General features: G+C 46.5%; 1 protein-coding gene across 1 annotated transcript in view; it reads right to left on the bottom strand.

Moving 5' to 3' along the window:
* Positions 1-360: 360 nt before the first annotated feature.
* The window catches only part of LOC137323889 (aryl hydrocarbon receptor-like), a 181,548-nt gene continuing 154,289 nt past the window's right edge, over positions 361-27,619 (bottom strand). Inside the window, exon 11 of the mRNA XM_067987936.1 lies at positions 361-7,390. Coding sequence (XP_067844037.1) covers positions 7,244-7,390 — 147 coding nt within the window. The 3' untranslated portion in view covers positions 361-7,243. The remainder of the gene's footprint in view (positions 7,391-27,619) is intronic.

A 27,619-nucleotide genomic window follows, 5' to 3' on the forward strand; every position in this document is an offset into this window, starting at 1 on the left:
GATACCTAAATATGCTTTCTCCAGGGGCAGGCAGGAGTTTTTCCAAGTTGACTGACACAAGAGGTAAGATGGGACTAGATTCTCCATCTGTCCCAAGTACCAAATAAACAGTGACTAAATCCAATAGTATCACTAGAAAAGTCTGAACAACTCTTCAATGCATGTGCCCAGCTATTCCCTTAGTCTCCAGCTACAAAGCCCTCTGATCCTAAAGCAATGCAACGCTAGTCATAAATACAACTATGCAAACATATGGATGATTTTTGCAAATGATACATCAGCAAAATGTACAACTGCAAAATATGTAAACCGGTGTAAAATTTTGAAGAAAAATTCATTTGTGTGATTAACACTTCAAGGTGGCTGCACAAATTCTTTATTGTGGAGAATAAAGATTACATTTCAACAAGCAATGAACAGGGACATACAGATTGCAATCATTAATTAAATTGTTCTTTTTTGTTTGAAAGCTACAATGAATCTTGTCAAGTGTTAGCACATTAATAGTAAAATAAATGTGTGTGACTTTGAAGTCTGCTAAACAACATATTTCAATTCAACAGATGCGAAAAGCTTGGCTCTTTAATGAAACAAAAAATAAATAAATGCCAGACCATCTATTTCTAACAGTGTGTTGACATTATGGCACCATGGATGCTCTGAAGTGTTATTAACAATTAAAATTCTACAGTCAGAATACGCCGCAATTAGTCATACTATAAAACATCGGCATTGTACAGTAATAAAAAGTCACACTGTACTAACCAAACTGACCTACATCTGTGACCAGAAAGAGCTTCAACAAAGCAGTGCTTCAAGGTGTGCTCAATGCAAATCTAGAAATCACACATTACACTATTTACAAAATATATATATATGTATATATTGTATATTTATGTTTTAAGGTCAGACTTCAATATTGATTGTCATCACACTTAGACTTTTACTGATTGTCCTTGTTGCCTAGGAAATAACTGAATTTTTAAAAAATTGTTTTTCTTCCCCTTCCAATTCACCCTTCACACACCCAAAAGGTTGCTGACTCTTACTGAGGGCCAGTTCCATATGCAACCCAAGCAGGCATTCTTCATGAGAATCTAGGCCGTGCATGTCTGATGGTTATTCACGAGGGGGACCCATCAGTCGAGCCTCATCCTGTCCTCACCCAAGGTCCACACGTGTGCACTTTCCAGAAAGGTTCATTGCTTGGCAATCGGGAGCAGCAGCTCCTGCAAATCTTTCACCTCCGTAACTCAGCAGTGCCGAGGCTGGTTGTAGTGCAACTAATCGCTGCTCTGGCTGAAATCAGCTAACCCAGCACGCACTGGAGGGGGGGGGGGTTGAACCTGGGGCTGTCCTGGTCTCTAGAGCTCAGTTACATACTTTTTGGGAAGCTGAGGAGGGTATCATTTGCCTTTTGTAGGAACATGCTGCGGACAGTTTACTAAAGGACACTGGCTTTTCAATGTGCTAATAAAACCTTAGTGACAACCTCTTCCCCATCCAAAATCAAGGTACTTCCATCATTTTACCTCTACATGGAACATTCAAATACTAATAGAGCTACCATCAGATTGTCAGATAGGGTTGCCAAACTTCCAGCATTGTCCTGGAGTCTCCAGGAATTAAAGATTCATCTCCTGCATAGTGTTGCGAACAACCCAGGAAAAACATCATAGGGTTATTAAAAAGTGTTTCTTTTCCATTTTCTTTGAACACCTTCATTTATTAGTTATAAAAATATTGGCGATGGGGAAAAATGGCTGTCTGACTGGGCGGGGCGATTGGAGGCAGGAGAACATGTGATGAAACCTCCAGGAATACATCCACCCAGAGTTGGCAACCCTATTGGCAGGTCAAAACAAGGTCAGACATCTTAAACATAAAAACACCATGAATTCTCATTACTTTCCTCGAGCTGCTAACAGAAGACAGGATTGCCTATTAAATTTAGTGTTTTAAAAAAAAATTCCACTTCGCAAAAATGACACCCCTTTCACAAATAAATACATTGTCCCCTTTTCTAGATCGTGTTCAGACTCTGAATAAAGAACAACTGAATCCCAGTCTCCTCTGAGAAACATTTCTGGAATTCTTCTCATGGTATTATAACAGAACAGTGTTTATTCAACTCAATATAGTTTCACAGGAGAGGCTATAAACCTTTTAAGAGTTTTATTCTCCCTTCGATTGCCTGTCACCTCTCCAACAATCAAGCTTACAGTCACATTGTACCAGTACAGGATATCCGTGCGTAATCACACGTACTACATAACCTAACGCAAACCATCCAGGATACTTCACTTCAATACTACAAAATGGAGGCTGCTTGAAAACATCTTGCTTAACCTGAATACTAGAAGAGTGAAAGGCTGGTGCTCCAGAGACAAACGAGGTATAACCCACTTCATTACAGGTCTGGTTTACTCACACAGCAAAGGTAGGCTGTGTTTTCTTTCTGGGGGAAGGCAAATTTTTCATGGTCATTTTTCTGACGCTAGTTCACAAATTACCAGATTTATTGAATTCAATTTCACAGCATGCCCTGATGGGATTTGAATTCACAGCCTCTGAGAGGTTGCTAGTCCAGTGCCATAACAATTCCACCCCTTAACCCTCTGGCTCAGTCACACACCAAACCATGCATTTACTTGTTAGGCCACTGGGGGAGCTACTGGGTTTTAACGGATTTACGCAAATCAATTATTTTTGAAAGCATTTGTTGCCCACAGAATGCTCAAACCATTAACAGTGCACCTGCCTCCTATACATGCATCGATAAGCAATATTTTAATATACATATATAAATAAGTAATTGATGAAATGAGCTTTAAAATAATTAAATACTGTTCTGTAATATGTCACATTGTAACACAGTTATCAATCAAAAATAATTCTATAAGCAGCAGTTGCAGATGTCTGAGAAACCTGGTTCTAAATCTAATGTCTGCTGGGACTTTACATCATGCAGTTCAACATGTAAATCAGCTATTGGGGGAGTTCAATTTTTGTTTTAATTTACTGATGGGAGACATCGCAGCAGAGCCCATTCTTAAAGCTTGGAACGTTGAGGCTAGTTTTAACATTTCCCTCTTGATATCTGGGCTGAGATCAACCAACCTGGCACAGACCAGGCAGCGAACCTGGGATCATCCTGGTCATTGTGGCAATAAGTCTTTCAAAGACCTTCAACTCTTGAGCCCTGGTGACAATTCTCACTCTTGGTAATGAGTGAGAAAGACAGCAAAAACACCTGGGACTTTTTTTTTAAGTGTGATCTTTTGGAACACCTTCTATTCAGCGACAAGCACTGCCAACTCAGGTATAGAATGCAGGATAGAGGTCTTTCCACGCAGCCCCAATAACCTGCTTGAGACCCCAGCTTCAGATGGACGTCGGTCACTGCACCAGTGTGACATTATTCCATCGTCGACCCAAGCCATCCTACAGTTTCTTCGACTGCGATTGCCAATTTAGTGCCGAATGCTGCTGAATTAGGAGCAGTTTTGTGCTGTTCCTACCAGAAACCAAATCGAAACCTCCCAAATTCGTTTCATGTAGGAACCTTACAGCCAGCAGGCACAGAGCACTTCCATCCCATCAGTCTGGGCTGGATTTGAGTACAGGTCCCAGAGGTGAAAAGTCAGTGTCAAGACCACTGCAATACCACATCCCCCACAGAAGTACCTTTAATATGACCAATGCAAGAGCTGGCAGAATAATTACAGGAAATGTTAGTTAGGAAATTTTAAACAGGAAAGTAGGTGGGGGAGAGAAAGTAGGCAGCTTACTAAGTTCTTCGACTTCTGCGTTGAACATAGGTGTAGAATCAGGGATAACGATGCCATGGAATTCTAGCAAGATTCTAGTCATGGGTTTTACTCAGAATATTCTTGAATTGTTGAACAGATAAAGAGCTGTCCTTTGGGGAAAGGTTCTTCTTCTACCTGCCTGACCATTGGCCCCAACGATACCATCAAGTCATTTCCTGTTCCGTGCTGCTGCTAACATTCCGGTTGAGTAGATTTTTCACCCAAATTTTTCTCCCCTCCCCCGTGTAAGTTTAGACAGTGAGTATCATCAGGCTTTTTTACCGTAGAGGGCATGATGGTCAACTCCAATCTGTCCAACCCCAATCCATCCTCACCTGACCAACTCCAATCCATCCTCACTCGGCCAACTCCAATCCATCCTCACTCGGCCAACCCCAACCTGTCCTCACCTGACCAACCCCAATCCATCCTCACTCAGCCAACCCCAACCTGTCCTCACCTGACCAACCCCAATCCATCCTCACTCGGCCAACCCCAACCTGGCCAACCCCAATCCATCCTCACCTGACCAACCCCAATCCATCCTCACTCGGCCAACCCCAACCTGTCCTCACCTGGCCAACCCCAATCTGTCCTCACCTGGCCAACCCCAATCCATTCTCACCTGACCAACCCCAATCCATCCTCACCCGGCCAACCTCAACCTGTCCTCACTCGATTTCTATGCACACATTCTTTCCAGCAGGCATCACTGGATAGTGATCAAGAGCAGGATCCCAGGGTTGATTTTTCCTCTCCCTTGGAGAGGACAATTGTAGTGCCCCAACTGAGATCAGTCATCACAGATTCTTCCGATCTGTATGGCTTAATGTTGCTCACTGGGAAAAAAAAACTCACAAGGGATACATTTTGTCCCTGGTTTTGAAGCAAGAACAGGTGGATCAACAAATCCTCAGACAAGGACGCTCGATATATTTTTACTGCAATGTGAGGAGACACACAATTACATACTTCAGTTGCTGTCAAAGGTCATTATTACCTCAACTGAATGTTACTACTTCATTGTAGGTAGGTCATAAGAACATTAAGTTATAGTCCAGCAATTTTATTTTAAATTCACAAGCTTTCGGACGCTTCCTCCTTCCTCAGGTAAATCCTCAGGTAAATGCTCCTGAACATTTACCTGAGGAAGGAGGAAGCCTCCGAAAGCTTGTGAATTTAAAATAAAATTGCTGGACTATAACTTGGTGTTGTAAAATTGTTTACAATTGTCAACCCCAGTCCATCACCGGCATCTCCACATCATAAGAACATTAGACAGCCTAGATTGAGAAAAAGGCCGATGCGGCACATTAAGCCCACTCCTACCACAGATTCTGTACAATGAAACATGGTCATTTAATCTTGTGAAGGAAAATAATTTTCCCCAAGTCTCTCTGAACCTCACAGATAATCAGGCAGCATTCCAGAGTATTTCATCCACCCTCATACATCCACTATTCAACCACAGTCTGCTGCGTTCTGGAAAACATCCCATTTCCTCCTCTCCATAAGGACAGGATCCACCATGTCCCTTGGAGTATTAGATCACCTCGGTCTACATCTGTCCCTAGAACCACCAGCTTCATTACCAACTGGATTTTTATGCTTGTCCTTTTAAAGATGTTAATCATCTCAACCATAACTATTTTTGTTCAACATATCCAATATATTCTTCTTATCTCTTGTCTCTTTGGGCCTTATTGACTTCAAACTCTTCGCAGTCCAAGTCAAATAGCCAACTGAGATGTACGTCATCGAGGCCTCAGCATTTTAAAGATCTGGATTATATCCCTTCCCCAAACTTCCTTTCGGACCAATGGAACAGGAGTAGGCCATTCAGCCCCTCAAGCTTGTTCCATCATTCAATTAGATCACGCCTGATTGGTATTTTAAATCCATCTACCCACCTTGGTTCCATATCCCTTAATACCCTTACCTAACAAAAATCTATCAATCTCAGTTTTGAAATTTTCAATTGACCCCCAGACTCAACAGCTTTTCGGAGGAGAGTTCCAGATTTCCACTACCCATTGTGTGAAGAAGTGCTTCCTGACATCACCCCTGAACGGCCTAGCTCTAATTTTTATGTTATGTCCCCTTGTTCTGGACTCCCCACCAGAGGAAATAGTTTCTCTCTATCTACCCTATCAAACTCCTTTAATCATCTTAAACACCTCAATTAAATCACTCCTTAATATGCTATTCTCAAGGGAATACAAGCCTAGTCTATGCAACCTGTCCTCATAATTTAACCCTTTTAGCCCTGGTAACATTCTGGTGAGTCTGTGCTGCACCCCCTCCAAGGCCAATATATCCTTCCTGAGGTGCGGTGCCCAGAACTGAACGCAGTGCTCCAGATGCGGTCTAACTAGAGCTTTATACAACTTTCCCCAATGAATACAACTTCAGCTTTGACAGTCTCTTCTTAAAACTTAAAGGCCCGAGTTCCAGAATCATCCTTGTTCAACAAGTTTCTTTTCCTAAGTAGAGTATATCTGTTTGAAGCAATAAAGAATAGGTAAACATCACTGTGCAAAATAATATTATAGGACTTGCATTCACAAGGGTTCAAATACTGCTCAGACTTGGTCATTTGCAGCCTCTACTCTGTCAAATGTGAAACATGATGTCTCTGATTTTTTTTTAAATTGCTCTGGTGATCATAGGACATTTCTTGATTTGACTTAAAATGATATCCCCCTCCACTCCTCTCTTAAAAGTGCGGACTCTTCCTGAGGTACAATTTCACAGGCATCCAGCCCAGGTCTTCTTGTACCTCAATAATGTGACCTAGACCCTGAGTGTCAACGGGCCATTAATGGGGGAACGCCACAACTGATACAACACAGTTTTCAGCTGGATAGCAATCAGGAGCAGGAGAGTCCTGGCTGAATCTTGTCTCTTCCTAGTCCAGGGCTGCGGAGATCAGCTAATCTGACGAGTAGGAGCTGGCAGAAATCTTTCACCGTTTCTAATCAGCAAAACAGTTTTTTTTTTATTCGTTCATGTGATGTGGGCGTCGCTGGTGAGGTCGGCATTTATTGCCCATCCCTAACTGCCCTTGAGAAGGAGGTGGTGAGCCGCCTTCTAGAACCGCTGCAGTCTGTGTGGTGAAGGTTCTCCCACAGTGCTGTTAGGAAGTAGGAGGCAATTGATTTTGCAGGCTGCATGTTTGTTTGGGTAAGAATAACTCAAGTCATTTTCCTTCGTAATGAACACCCTGGATGCATTTCTTTGTCCACAATTTTTTAACAAAAAAAATACTGGATTGGAACCCCACCGCATCACCCCCACCCCCCCAAAAAAAACCAAGAAGATTAAATGGGTAATATTTCAAAAGCAAAAGTGCCTTCATTCACATCGGAAATCTTCCACCTTTACACTCAGTCCTGGTGATGATCCTGAGCTGACCTTCTGGCTGGACGTCACTAAAGGTAATAGCCAGTTGTTGGGGGGTTTGGATGAACTTCCGCACAGGAACGCAGTTTGTCCGAGGGCACCGTGTTTCCACTGGGATGTACGCAGCCTCCAGGATATGCCATGTCAACACTGTTCAGAGTGCAGTTGCTCCCCACCTAGGAACATGGTCACAGAAGGTAGAGAGACACAACATGGTGAGATAGGTTTGCTATTGCTGAGTTAATGGAGGCAACTTGTACAGATATAAACTTTTAATTGGAGTGTTTTATGCCAGAGCAGGAGTCGGGCAACACAGGAAGACTGATTCTAAGCTTGAATCAGACTTCCCCTTCTCAAAAAGCCACCCGCTTTGTGACTGCTGTCTTTAGCCATCATCACCGAAAAAGTCACTCCCTGCCCTACCCCAATTTTCTCTCTGCCTTCCCTAAGGCTCTGACTCTTTTGCTGGGCTACGGTTCTACCAATGTCCATGCCTTCCAGTCATGGCCATTCTTCAGGTGAGTCTAGACGATAAGCCTATTCAGTCATGGGGGCCATCACAGCCAAGCCCAATACTGTCCTTGGCCAGTGGATGGCAGTCAGGAGTAGGAGGCCCAGCTGACTTTTCCCTCCTTAACCCAAGGGTGTTCAGGGTAAACCTCAGCTGAGGTTAGCTAACTCAGCACAACCTGGGACGTTCCTGGTCCGTATGGTTCAATGCGGCAATCAAGGAGAAACTGCTTTCATTATTTTGTGAGGGCCATCTTTCTCCAGTTGTGCCTTACTGCACCGCCCACCCTCCACAGCTGAAAGCCGAGGCTCCAAATTTGTTCCAAGGACTCCAGCCAGCACTGACCTGGAACTGAGCGTGGGATGGAACAATTTGTCACTCACATTTACCCCTCCCTCCCTGTGAGGAAGTGCTCGGCCTGCACTCAAGGCTTCAGTTTGGTCTCCGGAACTAACCAGCATTACACAGGGTCAATCAGGACAGGAAGGATCCATCCTACTTTAAAGGAGGAAAAAAAATCTGCTGGATAGCTTTGTGCTGTTTTCATACATCTCTTTAGAAATAGCTAACCCAACACAAGAATATAAATGCTGGCATGTCACACTAATCCTCAATTCATCTGAGCAGATTCTGTAACTGTACAAAAGTACCCTTGCTCCATTGTAACAGATTTTGTACTCGTAAGCAAATTCAGAACGCAGCTTACATTCCTGGGATCACTGACAAGCAGAAACTTCTCCACCACAAAGAATTCTACGCCTGTGAAATCTAGCCCAATTTATGACACTTTGCTTTCACCCGTGTGAACTGGATTCAAATGCGGCCCAGACCAATGGAATGAGAGTCTCTGTCTGTGTCAATCGCAATTAAAATGAGTTTGAGAAGTCTCAACTTGGGATGTAAGCACACAGCACAAAACTGTCCGTGATGTGGCAGAAATTGGCCCCTAATCAGCCATCTAACTCCAAGGAGCAGAAGGATTCCCTCAGTGAAAAATTCCACCCTGGTTTGCAGTAACAAGTGAAATTGGGATTAAGACACAGTGGCCTAGAAATTAGATTGCGTCCAAAATGGGGTACAATCCCGGTGTGGTACAGGTTGCACGTGCCTAATGAAGTTTGACTGCTAAGCACCTAAAGAAACTGACCGCAGCAAGCACGGTCCATTAATAAACCCAGTGTCGGACGAGGTTACCTTTGAATCACAGCAGTGCCTGTAGTCTGATGAATTGTTTTTTTTGTTAAGATGACTACAGTTTGGTTCACTGTAACATAGGTATTTTTTGTTTCCAATTTTCTCCCCTTCTCTTCTGAAGGTGCTGACTCTAGCTGGGGTACAGTTTTCTTGGGCGCCAGCAATTCCTTTGGTACCCCACCCAAGTGACAGTCCTTCATGCGCGAGTCCAGACAGTGAGTGGCGTCATGGCAAAGTGTCGATCCTGTACATGTCCACACATACTTTCCAGCCGGAGCGGCTGAACAGCGGTGGGTTCCTTGGCTACTTTCCCCTGACCCAACCCACTGCTACCCCAACTGACTCTGCAGACCAACCAGGCCTGTGTGTCACACCACACAGTGCATTCATCAGTCATCGAAACACTAATTTTATTCCCAAACTTTAACAAAGAACTTTATTAAATTGAGGGGGAAATTTTATGGGGACCATTGTTTTGGAAGCATCAGTGGTTAACTTACACAATTATACGATCTGGTGATCATACTCCCATTCCCCTGCCCCACACTAAGTTTTGGATCTTAGCCACATTGTTGTGCTCAAGCAGTTGACAGAGACCAGGCATTCCCCACTGAGGGGAGGTGGGAGAGGAGTGGAAGAATCAGAAGGAAAGTGACCCTGGGGCCACTCTTGGCAGTTCTGCTAAAAAATCTATGTAAAGTTATGCTCCTTTAAAGGTTGCAATTAATTGAAAGCACAAAATCAAATTGTGTTTGCGCACTCTCCAGGTGTCATATTTTGGGTTCAACAAACCACTGAAGAGTTTCATTACTTAGAAAAAATTAGATTTATGAACAGATTGTCTCTCTCTCGCGACAGCAGCATTTGTCTTTTGAATTCAGCTTTGCATAGATCTGCTCGAGCTGCTGGTTAACTGTGTGCTCTGCTCCACACACAGACTAACACTGGCTCACTCAACACCTTCCAGTCACATCTTCTCCACACAGTCAGGAAACAGGAATAATTCCCAACAGATTGTTCTTTCTGTTCCCACAGTAATAAACCAGAATGGGAACAACAAATTGACCTCAACGTCAGAACCCTAAGAGTGAAACATCAGCTGGCTGCAATAACCTCAGCATTCAAATACTCTATTAATTAAATAAGCGTAACCAGCTGCTTGGGAGGCTGTTTAAATGACAATATCTGCTGTGATATAATATTTTTTTTGAAATACAGAACTTTCCAACTAATTACATCCCTGAATCCTCCAGATCCAAGTAATAGATTTCCACCTCTCCCCTTCATCTCCTGAATCTTACTGACATATGTAACCCAAGTGAACCTGCATGGTCTGTGACACCAAATTATTCAATGTGGATAGCATCATAGCCAAACCTGAGCCTGTCCTTGTCCAACATCTGTACACACGGTTCTTGTAGTAAGGCTCACTGGCCAAATCTTCCCCTCTCTAACCCAGGAGCAACAATAGTAGGATTAACACGGCCGTGACTGAAATCAGTGAATTTAGCACAGACTAGGAATAGACTCTGTAAACTTCTGGTTAAGGAGTCTCATTTTCCCGAGTGTGAGCGACATGGTGAGTTGCTATGAGTCTTAATGTGGAGATGCCGGTGATGGACTGGGGTTAACAATTGTAAACAATTTTACAACACCAAGTTATAGTCCAACGATTTTATTTTTAATCCCACAAGCTTTTGGGGGCTTTCCCCTTCCTCAGGCGGTGTGGAAGGGAAACTGTCGCTACTCCTCCCCGACCTAACTAGGACCCAGGGGAGCAAATTTACTTTAAAAATGGGGCATTCTCATTAATTAAAATTTTTACTACACAATAGAATCTTAATCTAAAAGTAATTATAGGAAAATAAATGATATTTGGGTTTATCCATATCACATCCCCACAAGCCACCTCAACGGTCATTCTGCCCCCATCCTTCACAGGTAATCTCCCTCTAAACAACTCCTACCACTACACAGGTAATCTCCCTCTAAACAACTCCCACCAGTTCACAGGTAATCTCCCTCTAAACAACTCCCACCAGTTCACAGGTAATCTCCCTCTAAACAACTCCCACCAGTTCACAGGTAATCTCCCTCCAAACAACTCCCACCAGTTCACAGGTAATCTCCCTCCAAACAACTCCCACCACAACACAGGTAATCTCCCTCTAAACAACTCCCACCAGTTCACAGGTAATCTCCCTCTAAACAACTCCCACCAGTTCACAGGTAATCTCCCTCTAAACAACTCCCACCAGTTCACAGGTAATCTCCCTCTAAACAACTCCCACCAGTTCACAGGTAATCTCCCTCCAAACAACTCCCACCAGTTCACAGGTAATCTCCCTCTAAACAACTCCCACCAGTTCACAGGTAATCTCCCTCTAAACAACTCCCACCACGACACAGGTAATCTCCCTCTAAACAACTCCCACCAGTTCACAGGTAATCTCCCTCTAAACAACTCCCACCAGTTCACAGGTAATCTCCCTCTAAACAACTCCCACCAGTTCACAGGTAATCTCCCTCCAAACAACTCCCACCAGTTCACAGGTAATCTCCCTCCAAACAACTCCCACCACTACACAGGTAATCTCCCTCTAAACAACTCCCACCAGTTCACAGGTAATCTCCCTCTAAACAACTCCCACCAGTTCACAGGTAATCTCCCTCTAAACAACTCCCACCAGTTCACAGGTAATCTCCCTCCAAACAACTCCCACCAGTTCACAGGTAATCTCCCTCCAAACAACTCCCACCAGTTCACAGGTAATCTCCCTCTAAACAACTCCCACCAGTTCACAGGTAATCTCCCTCTAAACAACTCCCACTAGTTCACAGGTAATCTCCCTCTAAACAACTCCCACCAGTTCACAGGTAATCTCCCTCTAAACAACTCCCACCAGTTCACAGGTAATCTCCCTCCAAACAACTCCCACCACGACACAGGTAATCTCCCTCTAAACAACTCCCACCACGACACAGGTAATCTCCCTCTAAACAACTTCCACCACTACACAGGTAATCTCCCTCTAAACAACTCCCACCACTACACAGGCAATCTCCCTCTAAACAACTCCCACCAGTTCACAGGTAATCTCCCTCTAAACAACTCCCACCAGTTCACAGGTAATCTCCCTCCAAACAACTCCCACCACTACACAGGTAATCTCCCTCGAAACAACTCCCACCACTACACAGGCAATCTCCCTCTAAACAACTCCCACCAGTTCACAGGTAATCTCCCTCCAAACAACTCCCACCAGTTCACAGGTAATCTCCCTCCAAACAACTCCCACCACTACACAGGTAATCTCCCTCCAAACAACTCCCACCAGTTCACAGGTAATCTCCCTCTAAACAACTCCCACCACTACACAGGTAATCTCCCTCTAAACAACTCCCACCAGTTCACAGGCAATCTCCCTCTAAACAACTCCCACCAGTTCACAGGTAATCTCCCTCTAAACAACTCCCACCAGTTCACAGGTAATCTCCCTCTAAACAACTCCCACCAGTTCACAGGTAATCTCCCTCCAAACAACTCCCACCAGTTCACAGGTAATCTCCCTCTAAACAACTCCCTCCACACCGACTGAGGAAGGGGAAAGCCCCCGAAAGCTTGCGGGATTAAAAATAAAATCGTTGGACTATAACTTGGTGTTGTAAAATTGTTTACAGCTATGAGTCTTGAGGCTGTAACTCACATCCTTGCTTGCAGTCTGAGTTCCCTGAATGCTCAGTGCATCGGGGGTACCGAGCCGGCTCACGAGGAAGATCGCAGGTTTGATTTTTGCGTACACTTTTTATCACCTCGGATGGAACATCAGCTGTGCTCCATTCACTGATGTACTTCTTACTGCTGCAGCTCATATCCAATGACCAGACCCTGTGCTGAAAGTGCAAATTCTTGACCTCACCGTAAGTCAGGAATTCCAGCCCGCAACACAGAGTTTGATCTCGGAACGAAGCAGCAATGTGAGGATGGGCGGCAGCAAGGGCCAGCAGTAAGGAGATGGTCCAAGAAGGTAGAATGACTCTGTGGACTGGGAGGAGAGAAGGAGGGAGAGCTGGATGGCAGATTGCCTGTGAACTGGTGGGAGTTGTTTAGAGGGAGATTACCTGTGAACTGGTGGGAGTTGTTTGGAGGGAGATTACCTGTGAACTGGTGGGAGTTGTTCAGAGGGAGATTACCTGTGAACTGGTGGGAGTTGTTTAGAGGGAGATTACCTGTAAACTGGTGGGAGTTGTTTAGAGGGAGATTACCTGTAAACTGGTGGGAGTTGTTTAGAGGGAGATTACCTGTGAACTGGTGGGAGTTGTTTAAAGGGAGATTACCTGTGAACTGGTGGGAGTTGTTTAGAGGGAGATTACCTGTGTAGTGGTGGGAGTTGTTTGGAGGGAGATTACCTGTGAACTGGTGGGAGTTGTTTAGAGGGAGATTACCTGTGAACTGGTGGGAGTTGTTGAAAGGGAGATTACCTGTGAACTGGTGGGAGTTGTTTAGAGGGAGATTACCTGTGTAGTGGTGGGAGTTGTTTGGAGGGAGATTACCTGTGAACTGGTGGGAGTTGTTTAGAGGGAGATTACCTGTGTAGTGGTGGGAGTTGTTTGGAGGGAGATTACCTGTGAACTGGTGGGAGTTGTTTGGAGGGAGATTACCTGTGTAGTGGTGGGAGTTGTTTAGAGGGAGATTACCTGTGAACTGGTGGGAGTTGTTTGCAGGGAGATTACCTGTGAACTGGTGGGAGTTGTTTGGAGGGAGATTACCTGTGTAGTGGTGGGAGTTGTTTAGAGGGAGATTACCTGTGTAGTGGTGGGAGTTGTTTAGAGGGAGATTGCCTGTGAACTGGTGGGAGTTGTTTGGAGGGAGATTACCTGTGAACTGGTGGGAGTTGTTTAGAGGGAGATTACCTGTGAACTGGTGGGAGTTGTTTATAGGGAGATTACCTGTGAACTGGTGGGAGTTGTTTAGAGGGAGATTACCTGTGAACTGGTGGGAGTTGTTTAGAGGGAGATTACCTGTGTAGTGGTGGGAGTTGTTTGGAGGGAGATTACCTGTGAACTGGTGGGAATTGTTTAGAGGGAGATTACCTGTGAACTGGTGGGAGTTGTTTGGAGGGAGATTACCTGTGAACTGGTGGGAATTGTTTAGAGGGAGATTACCTGTGAACTGATGGGAGTTGTTTAGAGGGAGATTACCTGTGAACTGGTGGGAGTTGTTTAGAGGGAGATTACCTGTGAACTGGTGGGAGTTGTTTGGAGGGAGATTACCTGTGAACTGGTGGGAGTTGTTTGGAGGGAGATTACCTGTGAACTGGTGGGAGTTGTTTGGAGGGAGATTACCTGTGAACTGGTGGGAATTGTTTGGAGGGAGATTACCTGTGTAGTGGTGGGAGTTGTTTAGAGGGAGATTACCTGTGAACTGGTGGGAATTGTTTGGAGGGAGATTACCTGTGAACTGGTGGGAGTTGTTTGGAGGGAGATTACCTGTGAACTGATGGGAGTTGTTTCGAGGGAGATTACCTGTGTAGTGGTGGGAGTTGTTTGGAGGGAGATTACCTGTGTAGTGGTGGGAGTTGTTTGGAGGGAGATTACCTGTGTAGTGGTGGGAGTTGTTTAGAGGGAGATTACCTGTGTAGTGGTGGGAGTTGTTTAGAGGGAGATTACCTGTGAACTGGTGGGAGTTGTTTGGAGGGAGATTACCTGTGAACTGGTGGGAGTTGTTTGGAGGGAGATTACCTGTGAACTGGTGGGAGTTGTTTAGAGGGAGATTACCTGTGTAGTGGTGGGAGTTGTTTCGAGGGAGATTACCTGTGTCGTGGTGGGAGTTGTTTGGAGGGAGATTACCTGTGAACTGGTGGGAGTTGTTTGGAGGGAGATTACCTGTGAACTGGTGGGAATTGTTTAGATGGAGATTACCTGTGAACTGGTGGGAATTGTTTAGAGGGAGATTACCTGTGTAGTGGTGGGAGTTGTTTAGAGGGAGATCACCTGTGAACTGGTGGGAGTTGTTTAGAGGGAGATTACCTGTGAACTGGTGGGAATTGTTTAGAGGGAGATTACCTGTGAACTGGTGGGAATTGTTTGGAGGGAGATTACCTGTGAACTGGTGGGAGTTGTTTGGAGGGAGATTACCTGTGTCGTGGTGGGAGTTGTTTAGAGGGAGATTACCTGTGAACTGGTGGGAGTTGTTTAGAGGGAGATTACCTGTGTTGTGGTGGGAGTTGTTTGGAGGGAGATTACCTGTGAACTGGTGGGAGTTGTTTAGAGGGAGATGACCTGTGAACTGGTGGGAATTGTTTAGAGGGAGATTACCTGTGTTGTGGTGGGAGTTGTTTGGAGGGAGATTACCTGTGAACTGGTGGGAGTTGTTTAGAGGGAGATTACCTGTGAACTGGTGGGAGTTGTTTAGAGGGAGATTACCTGTGTAGTGGTGGGAGTTGTTTGGAGGGAGATTACCTGTGAACTGGTGGGAATTGTTTAGAGGGAGATTACCTGTGAACTGGTGGGAGTTGTTTGGAGGGAGATTACCTGTGAACTGGTGGGAATTGTTTAGAGGGAGATTACCTGTGAACTGGTGGGAGTTGTTTAGAGGGAGATTACCTGTGAACTGGTGGGAGTTGTTTATAGGGAGATTACCTGTGAACTGGTGGGAGTTGTTTAGAGGGAGATTACCTGTGAACTGGTGGGAGTTGTTTAGAGGGAGATTACCTGTGTAGTGGTGGGAGTTGTTTGGAGGGAGATTACCTGTGAACTGGTGGGAATTGTTTAGAGGGAGATTACCTGTGAACTGGTGGGAGTTGTTTGGAGGGAGATTACCTGTGAACTGGTGGGAATTGTTTAGAGGGAGATTACCTGTGAACTGATGGGAGTTGTTTAGAGGGAGATTACCTGTGAACTGGTGGGAGTTGTTTAGAGGGAGATTACCTGTGAACTGGTGGGAGTTGTTTGGAGGGAGATTACCTGTGAACTGGTGGGAGTTGTTTGGAGGGAGATTACCTGTGAACTGGTGGGAGTTGTTTGGAGGGAGATTACCTGTGAACTGGTGGGAATTGTTTGGAGGGAGATTACCTGTGTAGTGGTGGGAGTTGTTTAGAGGGAGATTACCTGTGAACTGGTGGGAATTGTTTGGAGGGAGATTACCTGTGAACTGGTGGGAGTTGTTTGGAGGGAGATTACCTGTGTAGTGGTGGGAGTTGTTTAGAGGGAGATTGCCTGTGAACTGGTGGGAGTTGTTTGGAGGGAGATTACCTGTGAACTGGTGGGAGTTGTTTGGAGGGAGATTACCTGTGAACTGGTGGGAGTTGTTTCGAGGGAGATTACCTGTGTAGTGGTGGGAGTTGTTTGGAGGGAGATTACCTGTGTAGTGGTGGGAGTTGTTTGGAGGGAGATTACCTGTGTAGTGGTGGGAGTTGTTTAGAGGGAGATTACCTGTGTAGTGGTGGGAGTTGTTTAGAGGGAGATTACCTGTGAACTGGTGGGAGTTGTTTGGAGGGAGATTACCTGTGAACTGGTGGGAGTTGTTTGGAGGGAGATTACCTGTGAACTGGTGGGAGTTGTTTAGAGGGAGATTACCTGTGTAGTGGTGGGAGTTGTTTCGAGGGAGATTACCTGTGTCGTGGTGGGAGTTGTTTGGAGGGAGATTACCTGTGAACTGGTGGGAGTTGTTTGGAGGGAGATTACCTGTGAACCATTGGGAGTTGTTTAGAGGGAGATTACCTGTGAACTGGTGGGAATTGTTTAGAGGGAGATTACCTGTGAACTGGTGGGAATTGTTTAGAGGGAGATTACCTGTGTAGTGGTGGGAGTTGTTTAGAGGGAGATCACCTGTGAACTGGTGGGAGTTGTTTAGAGGGAGATTACCTGTGAACTGGTGGGAATTGTTTAGAGGGAGATTGCCTGTGAACTGGTGGGAGTTGTTTGGAGGGAGATTGCCTGTGAACTGGTGGGAGTTGTTTGGAGGGAGATTACCTGTGAACTGGTGGGAATTGTTTAGAGGGAGATTACCTGTGTAGTGGTGGGAGTTGTTTAGAGGGAGATCACCTGTGAACTGGTGGGAGTTGTTTAGAGGGAGATTACCTGTGAACTGGTGGGAATTGTTTCGAGGGAGATTACCTGTGAACTGGTGGGAATTGTTTGGAGGGAGATTACCTGTGAACTGGTGGGAGTTGTTTGGAGGGAGATTACCTGTGTCGTGGTGGGAGTTGTTTAGAGGGAGATTACCTGTGAACTGGTGGGAGTTGTTTAGAGGGAGATTACCTGTGTAGTGGTGGGAGTTGTTTAGAGGGAGATTACCTGTGAACTGGTGGGAATTGTTTGGAGGGAGATTACCTGTGTTGTGGTGGGAGTTGTTTGGAGGGAGATTACCTGTGAACTGGTGGGAGTTGTTTCGAGGGAGATTACCTGTGAACTGGTGGGAATTGTTTGGAGGGAGATGACCTGTGTTGTGGTGGGAGTTGTTTGGAGGGAGATTACCTGTGAACTGGTGGGAGTTGTTTAGAGGGAGATTACCTGTGAACTGGTGGGAGTTGTTTAGAGGGAGATTACCTGTGAACTGGTGGGAGTTGTTTGGAGGGAGATTACCTGTGAACTGGTGGGAGTTGTTTGGAGGGAGATGACCTGTGAACTGGTGGGAGTTGTTTAGAGGGAGATTACCTGTGAACTGGTGGGAGTTGTTTAGAGGGAGATTACCTGTGAACTGGTGGGAGTTGTTTGGAGGGAGATGACCTGTGAACTGGTGGGAGTTGTTTAGAGGGAGATTACCTGTGTAGTGGTGGGAGTTGTTTAGAGGGAGATTGCCTGTGTAGTGGTGGGAGTTGTTTAGAGGGAGATTACCTGTGAACTGGTGGGAATTGTTTGGAGGGAGATTACCTGTGTTGTGGTGGGAGTTGTTTGGAGGGAGATTACCTGTGAACTGGTGGGAGTTGTTTAGAGGGAGATTACCTGTGAACTGGTGGGAATTGTTTGGAGGGAGATTACCTGTGTTGTGGTGGGAGTTGTTTGGAGGGAGATTACCTGTGAACTGGTGGGAGTTGTTTGGAGGGAGATTACCTGTGAACTGGTGGGAGTTGTTTAGAGGGAGATTACCTGTGTCGTGGTGGGAGTTGTTTGGAGGGAGATTATCTGTGAACTGGTGGGAGTTGTTTAGAGGGAGATTACCTGTGAACTGGTGGGAGTTGTTTAGAGGGAAATTACCTGTGATCTGGTGGGAGTTGTTTGGAGGGAGATTACCTGTGAACTGGTGGGAGTTGTTTAGAGGGAGATTACCTGTGAACTGGTGGGAATTGTTTGGAGGGAGATTACCTGTGTTGTGGTGGGAGTTGTTTGGAGGGAGATTACCTGTGAACTGGTGGGAGTTGTTTAGAGGGAGATTACCTGTGAACTGGTGGGAGTTGTTTCGAGGGAGATTACCTGTGAACTGGTGGGAGTTGTTTGGAGGGAGATTACCTGTGAACTGGTGGGAGTTGTTTAGAGGGAGATTACCTGTGTAGTGGTGGGAGTTGTTTGGAGGGAGATTACCTGTGTAGTGGTGGGAGTTGTTTGGAGGGAGATTACCTGTGAACTGGTGGGAGTTGTTTAGAGGGAGATTACCTGTGAACTGGTGGGAGTTGTTTCGAGGGAGATTACCTGTGAACTGGTGGGAGTTGTTTGGAGGGAGATTACCTGTGAACTGGTGGGAGTTGTTTGGAGGGAGATTACCTGTGAACTGGTGGGAGTTGTTTAGAGGGAGATTACCTGTGAACTGGTGGGAGTTGTTTAGAGGGAGATTACCTGTGAACTGGTGGGAGTTGTTTAGAGGGAGATTACCTGTGAACTGGTGGGAGTTGTTTAGAGGGAGATCACCTGTGAACTGGTGGGAATTGTTTAGAGGGAGATTACCTGTGAACTGGTGGGAGTTGTTTAGAGGGAGATTACCTGTGTAGTGGTGGGAGTTGTTTAGAGGGAGATTACCTGTGTCGTGGTGGGAGTTGTTTGGAGGGAGATTACCTGTGAACTGGTGGGAATTGTTTAGAGGGAGATTACCTGTGAACTGGTGGGAGTTGTTTAGAGGGAGATTACCTGTGAACTGGTGGGAGTTGTTTAGAGGGAGATCACCTGTGAACTGGTGGGAGTTGTTTAGAGGGAGATTACCTGTGAACTGGTGGGAGTTGTTTGGAGGGAGATTACCTGTGAACTGGTGGGAGTTGTTTGGAGGGAGATTACCTGTGAACTGGTGGGAGTTGTTTGGAGGGAGATTACCTGTGAACTGGTGGGAGTTGTTTGGAGGGAGATTACCTGTGAACTGGTGGGAGTTGTTCAGAGGGAGATGACCTGTGAACTGGTGGGAGTTGTTTGGAGGGAGATTACCTGTGAACTGGTGGCAATTGTTTAGAGGGAGATTGCCTGTGAACTGGTGGGAGTTGTTTAGAGGGAGATTACCTGTGAACTGGTGGGAGTTGTTTCGAGGTAGATTACCTGTGAACTGGTGGGAGTTGTTTCGAGGGAGATTACCTGTGTAGTGGTGGGACTTGTTTAGAGGGAGATTACCTGTGTCGTGGTGGGAGTTGTTTGGAGGGAGATTACCTGTGTCGTGGTGGGAGTTGTTTCGAGGGAGATTACCTGTGAACTGGTGGGAGTTGTTTGGAGGGAGATTACCTGTGTAGTGGTGGGAGTTGTTTAGAGGGAGATTACCTGTGAACTGGTGGGAGTTGTTTAGAGGGAGATTACCTGTGTAGTGGTGGGAGTTGTTTGGAGGGAGATTACCTGTGTCGTGGTGGGAGTTGTTTGGAGGGAGATGACCTGTGTCGTGGTGGGAGTTGTTTGGAGGGAGATTACCTGTGAACTGGTGGGAGTTGTTTGGAGGGAGATTACCTGTGAACTGGTGGGAGTTGTTTGGAGGGAGATTACCTGTGAACTGGTGGGAGTTGTTTGGAGGGAGATTACCTGTGAACTGGTGGGAGTTGTTTGGAGGGAGATTACCTGTGAACGGGTGGGAGTTGTTTAGAGTGAGATGACCTGTGAACTGGTGGGAGTTGTTTAGAGGGAGATTACCTGTGAACTGGTGGGAGTTGTTTGGAGGGAGATTACCTGTGAACGGGTGGGAGTTGTTTAGAGTGAGATGACCTGTGAACTGGTGGGAGTTGTTTAGAGGGAGATTACCTGTGAACTGGTGGGAGTTGTTTGGAGGGAGATTACCTGTGAACTGGTGGGAATTGTTTAGAGGGAGATTGCCTGTGAACTGGTGGGAGTTGTTTGGAGGGAGATTACCTGTGTAGTGGTGGGAGTTGTTTAGAGGGAGATTACCTGTGAACTGGTGGGAGTTGTTTAGAGGGAGATCACCTGTGAACTGGTGGGAGTTGTTTAGAGGGAGATTACCTGTGAACTGGTGGGAGTTGTTTGGAGGGAGATTACCTGTGAACTGGTGGGAGTTGTTTGGAGGGAGATTACCTGTGAACTGGTGGGAGTTGTTTGGAGGGAGATTACCTGTGAACTGGTGGGAGTTGTTTGGAGGGAGATTGCCTGTGAACTGGTGGGAGTTGTTTGGAGGGAGATTACCTGTGAACTGGTGGGAGTTGTTTGGAGGGAGATTACCTGTGAACTGGTGGGAGTTGTTTAGAGGGAGATTGCCTGTGAACTGGTGGGAGTTGTTTGGAGGGAGATTGCCTGTGAACAGGTGGGCGTTGTTTGGAGGGAGATTACCTGTGAACTGGTGGGAGTTGTTTGGAGGGAGATTGCCTGTGAACTGGTGGGAGTTGTTTGGAGGGAGATTACCTGTGTAGTGGTGGGAGTTGTTTAGAGGGAGATTGCCTGTGAACTGGTGGGAGTTGTTTGGAGGGAGATTGCCTGTGAACTGGTGGGAGTTGTTTGGAGGGAGATTGCCTGTGAACTGGTGGGAGTTGTTTAGAGGGAGATTACCTGTGAACTGGTGGGAGTTGTTTGGAGGGAGATTACCTGTGAACTGGTGGGAATTGTTTAGAGGGAGATTACCTGTGAACTGGTGGGAGTTGTTTAGAGGGAGATTACCTGTGAACTGGTGGGAGTTGTTTAGAGGGAGATTACCTGTGAACTGGTGGGAGTTGTTTAGAGGGAGATTACCTGTGAACTGGTGGGAGTTGTTTGGAGGGAGATTACCTGTGAACTGGTGGGAGTTGTTTGGAGGGAGATTACCTGTGAACTGGTGGGAGTTGTTTGGAGGGAGATTACCTGTGAACTAGTGGGAGTTGTTTAGAGGGAGATTACCTGTGAACTGGTGGGAGTTGTTTGGAGGGAGATTACCTGTGAACTGGTGGGAATTGTTTAGAGGGAGATTACCTGTGAACTGGTGGGAGTTGTTTCGAGGGAGATTACCTGTGAACTGGTGGGAGTTGTTTAGAGGGAGATTACCTGTGAACTGGTGGGAGTTGTTTGGAGGGAGATTACCTGTGAACTGGTGGGAGTTGTTTAGAGGGAGATTACCTGTGAACTGGTGGGAGTTGTTTAGAGGGAGATTACCTGTGTAGTGGTGGGAGTTGTTTGGAGGGAGATTACCTGTGAACTGGTGGGAGTTGTTTGGAGGGAGATTACCTGTGAACTGGTGGGAGTTGTTTGGAGGGAGATTACCTGTGTAGTGGTGGGAGTTGTTTGGAGGGAGATTACCTGTGAACTGGTGGGAGTTGTTTAGAGGGAGATTACCTGTGAACTGGTGGGAGTTGTTTGGAGGGAGATTACCTGTGTAGTGGTGGGAGTTGTTTGGAGGGAGATTACCTGTGAACTGCTGGGAGTTGTTTAGAGGGAGATTGCCTGTGAACTGGTGGGAGTTGTTTAGAGGGAGATTACCTGTGAACTGGTGGGAGTTGTTTAGAGGGAGATTACCTGTGTAGTGGTGGGAGTTGTTTAGAGGGAGATTACCTGTGAACTGGTGGGAGTTGTTTAGAGGGAGATTGCCTGTGTAGTGGTGGGAGTTGTTTAGAGGGAGATTACCTGTGAACTGGTGGGAATTGCTTAGAGGGAGATTACCTGTGTAGTGGTGGGAGTTGTTTGGAGGGAGATTACCTGTGAACTGGTGGGAATTGTTTAGAGGGAGATTACCTGTGTAGTGGTGGGAGTTGTTTAGAGGGAGATTACCTGTGAACTGGTGGGAGTTGTTTAGAGGGAGATTACCTGTGTAGTGGTGGGAGTTGTTTGGAGGGAGATTACCTGTGAACTGGTGGGAGTTGTTTAGAGGGAGATCACCTGTGAACTGGTGGGAGTTGTTTAGAGGGAGATTACCTGTGAACTGGTGGGAGTTGTTTGGAGGGAGATTACCTGTGAACTGGTGGGAGTTGTTTGGAGGGAGATTACCTGTGAACTGGTGGGAGTTGTTTAGAGGGAGATTACCTGTGAACTGGTGGGAGTTGTTTGGAGGGAGATTGCCTGTGAACTGGTGGGAGTTGTTTGGAGGGAGATTGCCTGTGAACTGGTGGGAGTTGTTTGGAGGGAGATTGCCTGTGAACTGGTGGGAGTTGTTTGGAGGGAGATTGCCTGTGAACTGGTGGGAGTTGTTTGGAGGGAGATTACCTGTGAACTGGTGGGAGTTGTTTGGAGGGAGATTACCTGTGAACTGGTGGGAGTTGTTTGGAGGGAGATTGCCTGTGAACTGGTGGGAGTTGTTTGGAGGGAGATTACCTGTGAACTGGTGGGAGTTGTTTGGAGGGAGATTACCTGTGAACTGGTGGGAGTTGTTTAGAGGGAGATTGCCTGTGAACTGGTGGGAGTTGTTTGGAGGGAGATTGCCTGTGAACTGGTGGGCGTTGTTTGGAGGGAGATTACCTGTGAACTGGTGGGAGTTGTTTGGAGGGAGATTGCCTGTGAACTGGTGGGAGTTGTTTGGAGGGAGATTACCTGTGTAGTGGTGGGAGTTGTTTAGAGGGAGATTGCCTGTGAACTGGTGGGAGTTGTTTGGAGGGAGATTGCCTGTGAACTGGTGGGAGTTGTTTGGAGGGAGATTGCCTGTGAACTGGTGGGAGTTGTTTAGAGGGAGATTACCTGTGAACTGGTGGGAGTTGTTTGGAGGGAGATTACCTGTGAACTGGTGGGAATTGTTTAGAGGGAGATTACCTGTGAACTGGTGGGAGTTGTTTAGAGGGAGATTACCTGTGAACTGGTGGGAGTTGTTTAGAGGGAGATTACCTGTGAACTGGTGGGAGTTGTTTAGAGGGAGATTACCTGTGAACTGGTGGGAGTTGTTTGGAGGGAGATTACCTGTGAACTGGTGGGAGTTGTTTGGAGGGAGATTACCTGTGAACTGGTGGGAGTTGTTTGGAGGGAGATTACCTGTGAACTAGTGGGAGTTGTTTCGAGGGAGATTACCTGTGAACTGGTGGGAGTTGTTTGGAGGGAGATTACCTGTGAACTGGTGGGAATTGTTTAGAGGGAGATTACCTGTGAACTGGTGGGAGTTGTTTCGAGGGAGATTACCTGTGAACTGGTGGGAGTTGTTTAGAGGGAGATTACCTGTGAACTGGTGGGAGTTGTTTGGAGGGAGATTACCTGTGAACTGGTGGGAGTTGTTTAGAGGGAGATTACCTGTGAACTGGTGGGAGTTGTTTGGAGGGAGATTACCTGTGTAGTGGTGGGAGTTGTTTGGAGGGAGATTACCTGTGAACTGGTGGGAGTTGTTTAGAGGGAGATTACCTGTGAACTGGTGGGAGTTGTTTGGAGGGAGATTACCTGTGTAGTGGTGGGAGTTGTTTGGAGGGAGATTACCTGTGAACTGCTGGGAGTTGTTTAGAGGGAGATTGCCTGTGAACTGGTGGGAGTTGTTTAGAGGGAGATTACCTGTGAACTGGTGGGAGTTGTTTAGAGGGAGATTACCTGTGTAGTGGTGGGAGTTGTTTAGAGGGAGATTACCTGTGAACTGGTGGGAGTTGTTTAGAGGGAGATTGCCTGTGTAGTGGTGGGAGTTGTTTAGAGGGAGATTACCTGTGAACTGGTGGGAATTGCTTAGAGGGAGATTACCTGTGTAGTGGTGGGAGTTGTTTGGAGGGAGATTACCTGTGAACTGGTGGGAATTGTTTAGAGGGAGATTACCTGTGTAGTGGTGGGAGTTGTTTAGAGGGAGATTACCTGTGAACTGGTGGGAGTTGTTTAGAGGGAGATTGCCTGTGAACTGGTGGGAGTTGTTTGGAGGGAGATTACCTGTGAACTGGTGGGAGTTGTTCAGAGGGAGATTACCTGTGAACTGGTGGGAGTTGTTTAGAGGGAGATTACCTGTGAACTGGTGGGAGTTGTTTAGAGGGAGATTACCTGTGAACTGGTGGGAGTTGTTTAGAGGGAGATTACCTGTGAACTGGTGGGAATTGTTTAGAGGGAGATTGCCTGTGAACTGGTGGGAGTTGTTTGGAGGGAGATTACCTGTGAACTGGTGGGAGTTGTTTGGAGGGAGATTGCCTGTGAACTGGTGGGAGTTGTTTGGAGGGAGATTACCTGTGTAGTGGTGGGAGTTGTTTAGAGGGAGATTGCCTGTGAACTGGTGGGAGTTGTTTGGAGGGAGATTACCTGTGTTGTGGTGGGAGTTGTTTGGAGGGAGATTACCTGTGAACTGGTGGGAGTTGTTTGGAGGGAGATTGCCTGTGAACTGGTGGGAGTTGTTTGGAGGGAGATTGCCTGTGAACTGGTGGGAGTTGTTTGGAGGGAGATTGCCTGTGAACTGGTGGGAGTTGTTTAGAGGGAGATTACCTGTGAACTGGTGGGAGTTGTTTGGAGGGAGATTACCTGTGAACTGGTGGGAATTGTTTAGAGGGAGATTACCTGTGAACTGGTGGGAGTTGTTTCGAGGGAGATTACCTGTGAACTGGTGGGAGTTGTTTAGAGGGAGATTACCTGTGAACTGGTGGGAGTTGTTTGGAGGGAGATTACCTGTGTCGTGGTGGGAGTTGTTTGGAGGGAGATTACCTGTGAACTGGTGGGAGTTGTTTAGAGGGAGATTACCTGTGAACTGGTGGGAGTTGTTGAGAGGGAGATTACCTGTGAACTGGTGGGAGTTGTTTAGAGGGAGATTACCTGTGAACTGGTGGGAGTTGTTTAGAGGGAGATTACCTGTGTCGTGGTGGGAGTTGTTTCGAGGGAGATTACCTGTGAACTGGTGGGAGTTGTTTAGAGGGAGATTACCTGTGTCGTGGTGGAAGTTGTTTAGAGGGAGATTACCTGTGAACTGGTGGGAGTTGTTTAGAGGGAGATTACCTGTGTAGTGGTGGGAGTTGTTTATAGGGAGATTACCTGTGAACTGGTGGGAGTTGTTTAGAGGGAGATTACCTGTGAACTGGTGGGAGTTGTTTCGAGGGAGATTACCTGTGTCGTGGTGGGAGTTGTTTCGAGGGAGATTACCTGTGAACTGGTGGGAGTTGTTTAGAGGGAGATTACCTGTGTCGTGGTGGAAGTTGTTTAGAGGGAGATTACCTGTGAACTGGTGGGAGTTGTTTAGAGGGAGATTACCTGTGTCGTGGTGGGAGTTGTTTCGAGGGAGATTACCTGTGAACTGGTGGGAGTTGTTTAGAGGGAGATTACCTGCGAACTGGTGGGAGTTGTTTAGAGGGAGATTACCTGTGTCGTGGTGGGAGTTGTTTGGAGGGAGATTACCTGTGAACTGGTGGGAGTTGTTTAGAGGGAGATTACCTGTGTCGTGGTGGGAGTTGTTTCGAGGGAGATTACCTGTGAACTGGTGGGAGTTGTTTAGAGGGAGATTACCTGTGTAGTGGTGGGAGTTGTTTAGAGGGAGATTAGCTGTGTCGTGGTGGAAGTTGTTTAGAGGGAGATTACCTGTGAACTGGTGGGAGTTGTTTAGAGGGAGATTACCTGTGTCGTGGTGGGAATTGTTTCGAGGGAGATTACCTGTGAACTGGTGGGAGTTGTTTAGAGGGAGATTACCTGTGAACTGGTGGGAGTTGTTTGGAGGGAGATTACCTGTGAACTGGTGGGAGTTGTTTAGAGGGAGATTACCTGTGAACTGGTGGGAGTTGTTTAGAGGGAGATTACCTGTGAACTGGTGGGAGTTGTTTCGAGGGAGATTGCCTGTGAACTGGTGGGAGTTGTTTAGAGGGAGATTACCTGTGAACTGGTGGGAGTTGTTTGGAGGGAGATTACCTGTGTAGTGGTGGGAGTTGTTTGGAGGGGGATTACCTGTGAACTAGTGGGAGTTGTTTAGAGGGAGATTACCTGTGAACTGGTGGGAGTTGTTTAGAGGGAGATTACCTGTGAACTGGTGGGAGTTGTTTCGAGGGAGATTACCTGTGAACTGGTGGGAGTTGTTTGGAGGGAGATTACCTGTGAACTAGTGGGAGTTGTTTCGAGGGAGATTACCTGTGAACTGGTGGGAGTTGTTTAGAGGGAGATTACCTGTGAACTGGTGGGAGTTGTTTAGAGGGAGATTACCTGTGTAGTGGTGGGAGTTGTTTAGAGGGAGATTACCTGTGAACTGGTGGGAGTTGTTTAGAGGGAGATTACCTGTGAACTGGTGGGAGTTGTTTAGAGGGAGATTACCTGTGAACTGGTGGGAGTTGTTTAGAGGGAGATTACCTGTGAACTGGTGGGAGTTGTTTGGAGGGAGATTACCTGTGAACTGGTGGGAGTTGTTTAGAGGGAGATTACCTGTGAACTGGTGGGAGTTGTTTAGAGGGAGATTACCTGTGAACTGGTGGGAGTTGTTTAGAGGGAGATTACCTGTGAACTGGTGGGAGTTGTTTAGAGGGAGATTACCTGTGAACTGGTGGGAGTTGTTTGGAGGGAGATTACCTGTGAACTGGTGGGAGTTGTTTAGAGGGAGATTACCTGTGAACTGGTGGGAGTTGTTTAGAGGGAGATTACCTGTGAACTGGTGGGAGTTGTTTAGAGGGAGATTACCTGTGAACTGGTGGGAGTTGTTTAGAGGGAGATTACCTGTGAACTGGTGGGAGTTGTTTGGAGGGAGATTACCTGTGAACTGGTGGGAGTTGTTTAGAGGGAGATTACCTGTGAACTGGTGGGAGTTGTTTAGAGGGAGATTACCTGTGAACTGGTGGGAGTTGTTTAGAGGGAGATTACCTGTGAACTGGTGGGAGTTGTTTAGAGGGAGATTACCTCTGTGGTGGTGGGAGTTGTTTGGAGGGAGATTACCTGTGAACTGGTGGGAGTTGTTTAGAGGGAGATTACCTGTGAACTGGTGGGAGTTGTTTAGAGGGAGATTACCTGTGTAGTGGTGGGAGTTGTTTAGAGGGAGATTACCTGTGAAGGATGGGGGCAGAATGACCGTTGAGGTGGCTTGTGGGGATGTGATATGGATAAACCCAAATATCATTTATTTTCCTGTAATTACTTTTAGATTAAGATTCTATTAATTGTGTCGTAAAAATTTTAATTAATGAGAATGCCCCATTTTTAAAGTAAATTTGCTCCCCTGGGTCCTAGTTCGGTCGGGGAGCAGTAGCGAGTGCTACAATTGACCGTAGCATTCGGCAACGTTCTGGCCCCTGACCACAGTCCAGTGACTCTCAGCTGAAAAGAACTGTACGTTTAGATACTGGGAGAGGGCAAGATCAGACTGGGCTATAAAGTAGCCCAGAGTTGTTTACTATCGAGGCCCAAGTGTGAAGAATGCCACTTGGGAGAGGGAACAATACAGTTGTGCCCCTGCCTGCCCATGGAGTTGTAACCCAGTGTGAATCATTGCCTCTCGGAGCAGGCCCCCACTGAACAGTGCCTGGTAACATTAAACTACCCAAGATTA

This window comes from Heptranchias perlo, chromosome 7, assembly GCF_035084215.1.
Source record: "Heptranchias perlo isolate sHepPer1 chromosome 7, sHepPer1.hap1, whole genome shotgun sequence".
Lineage (NCBI taxonomy): Eukaryota > Metazoa > Chordata > Chondrichthyes > Hexanchiformes > Hexanchidae > Heptranchias > Heptranchias perlo.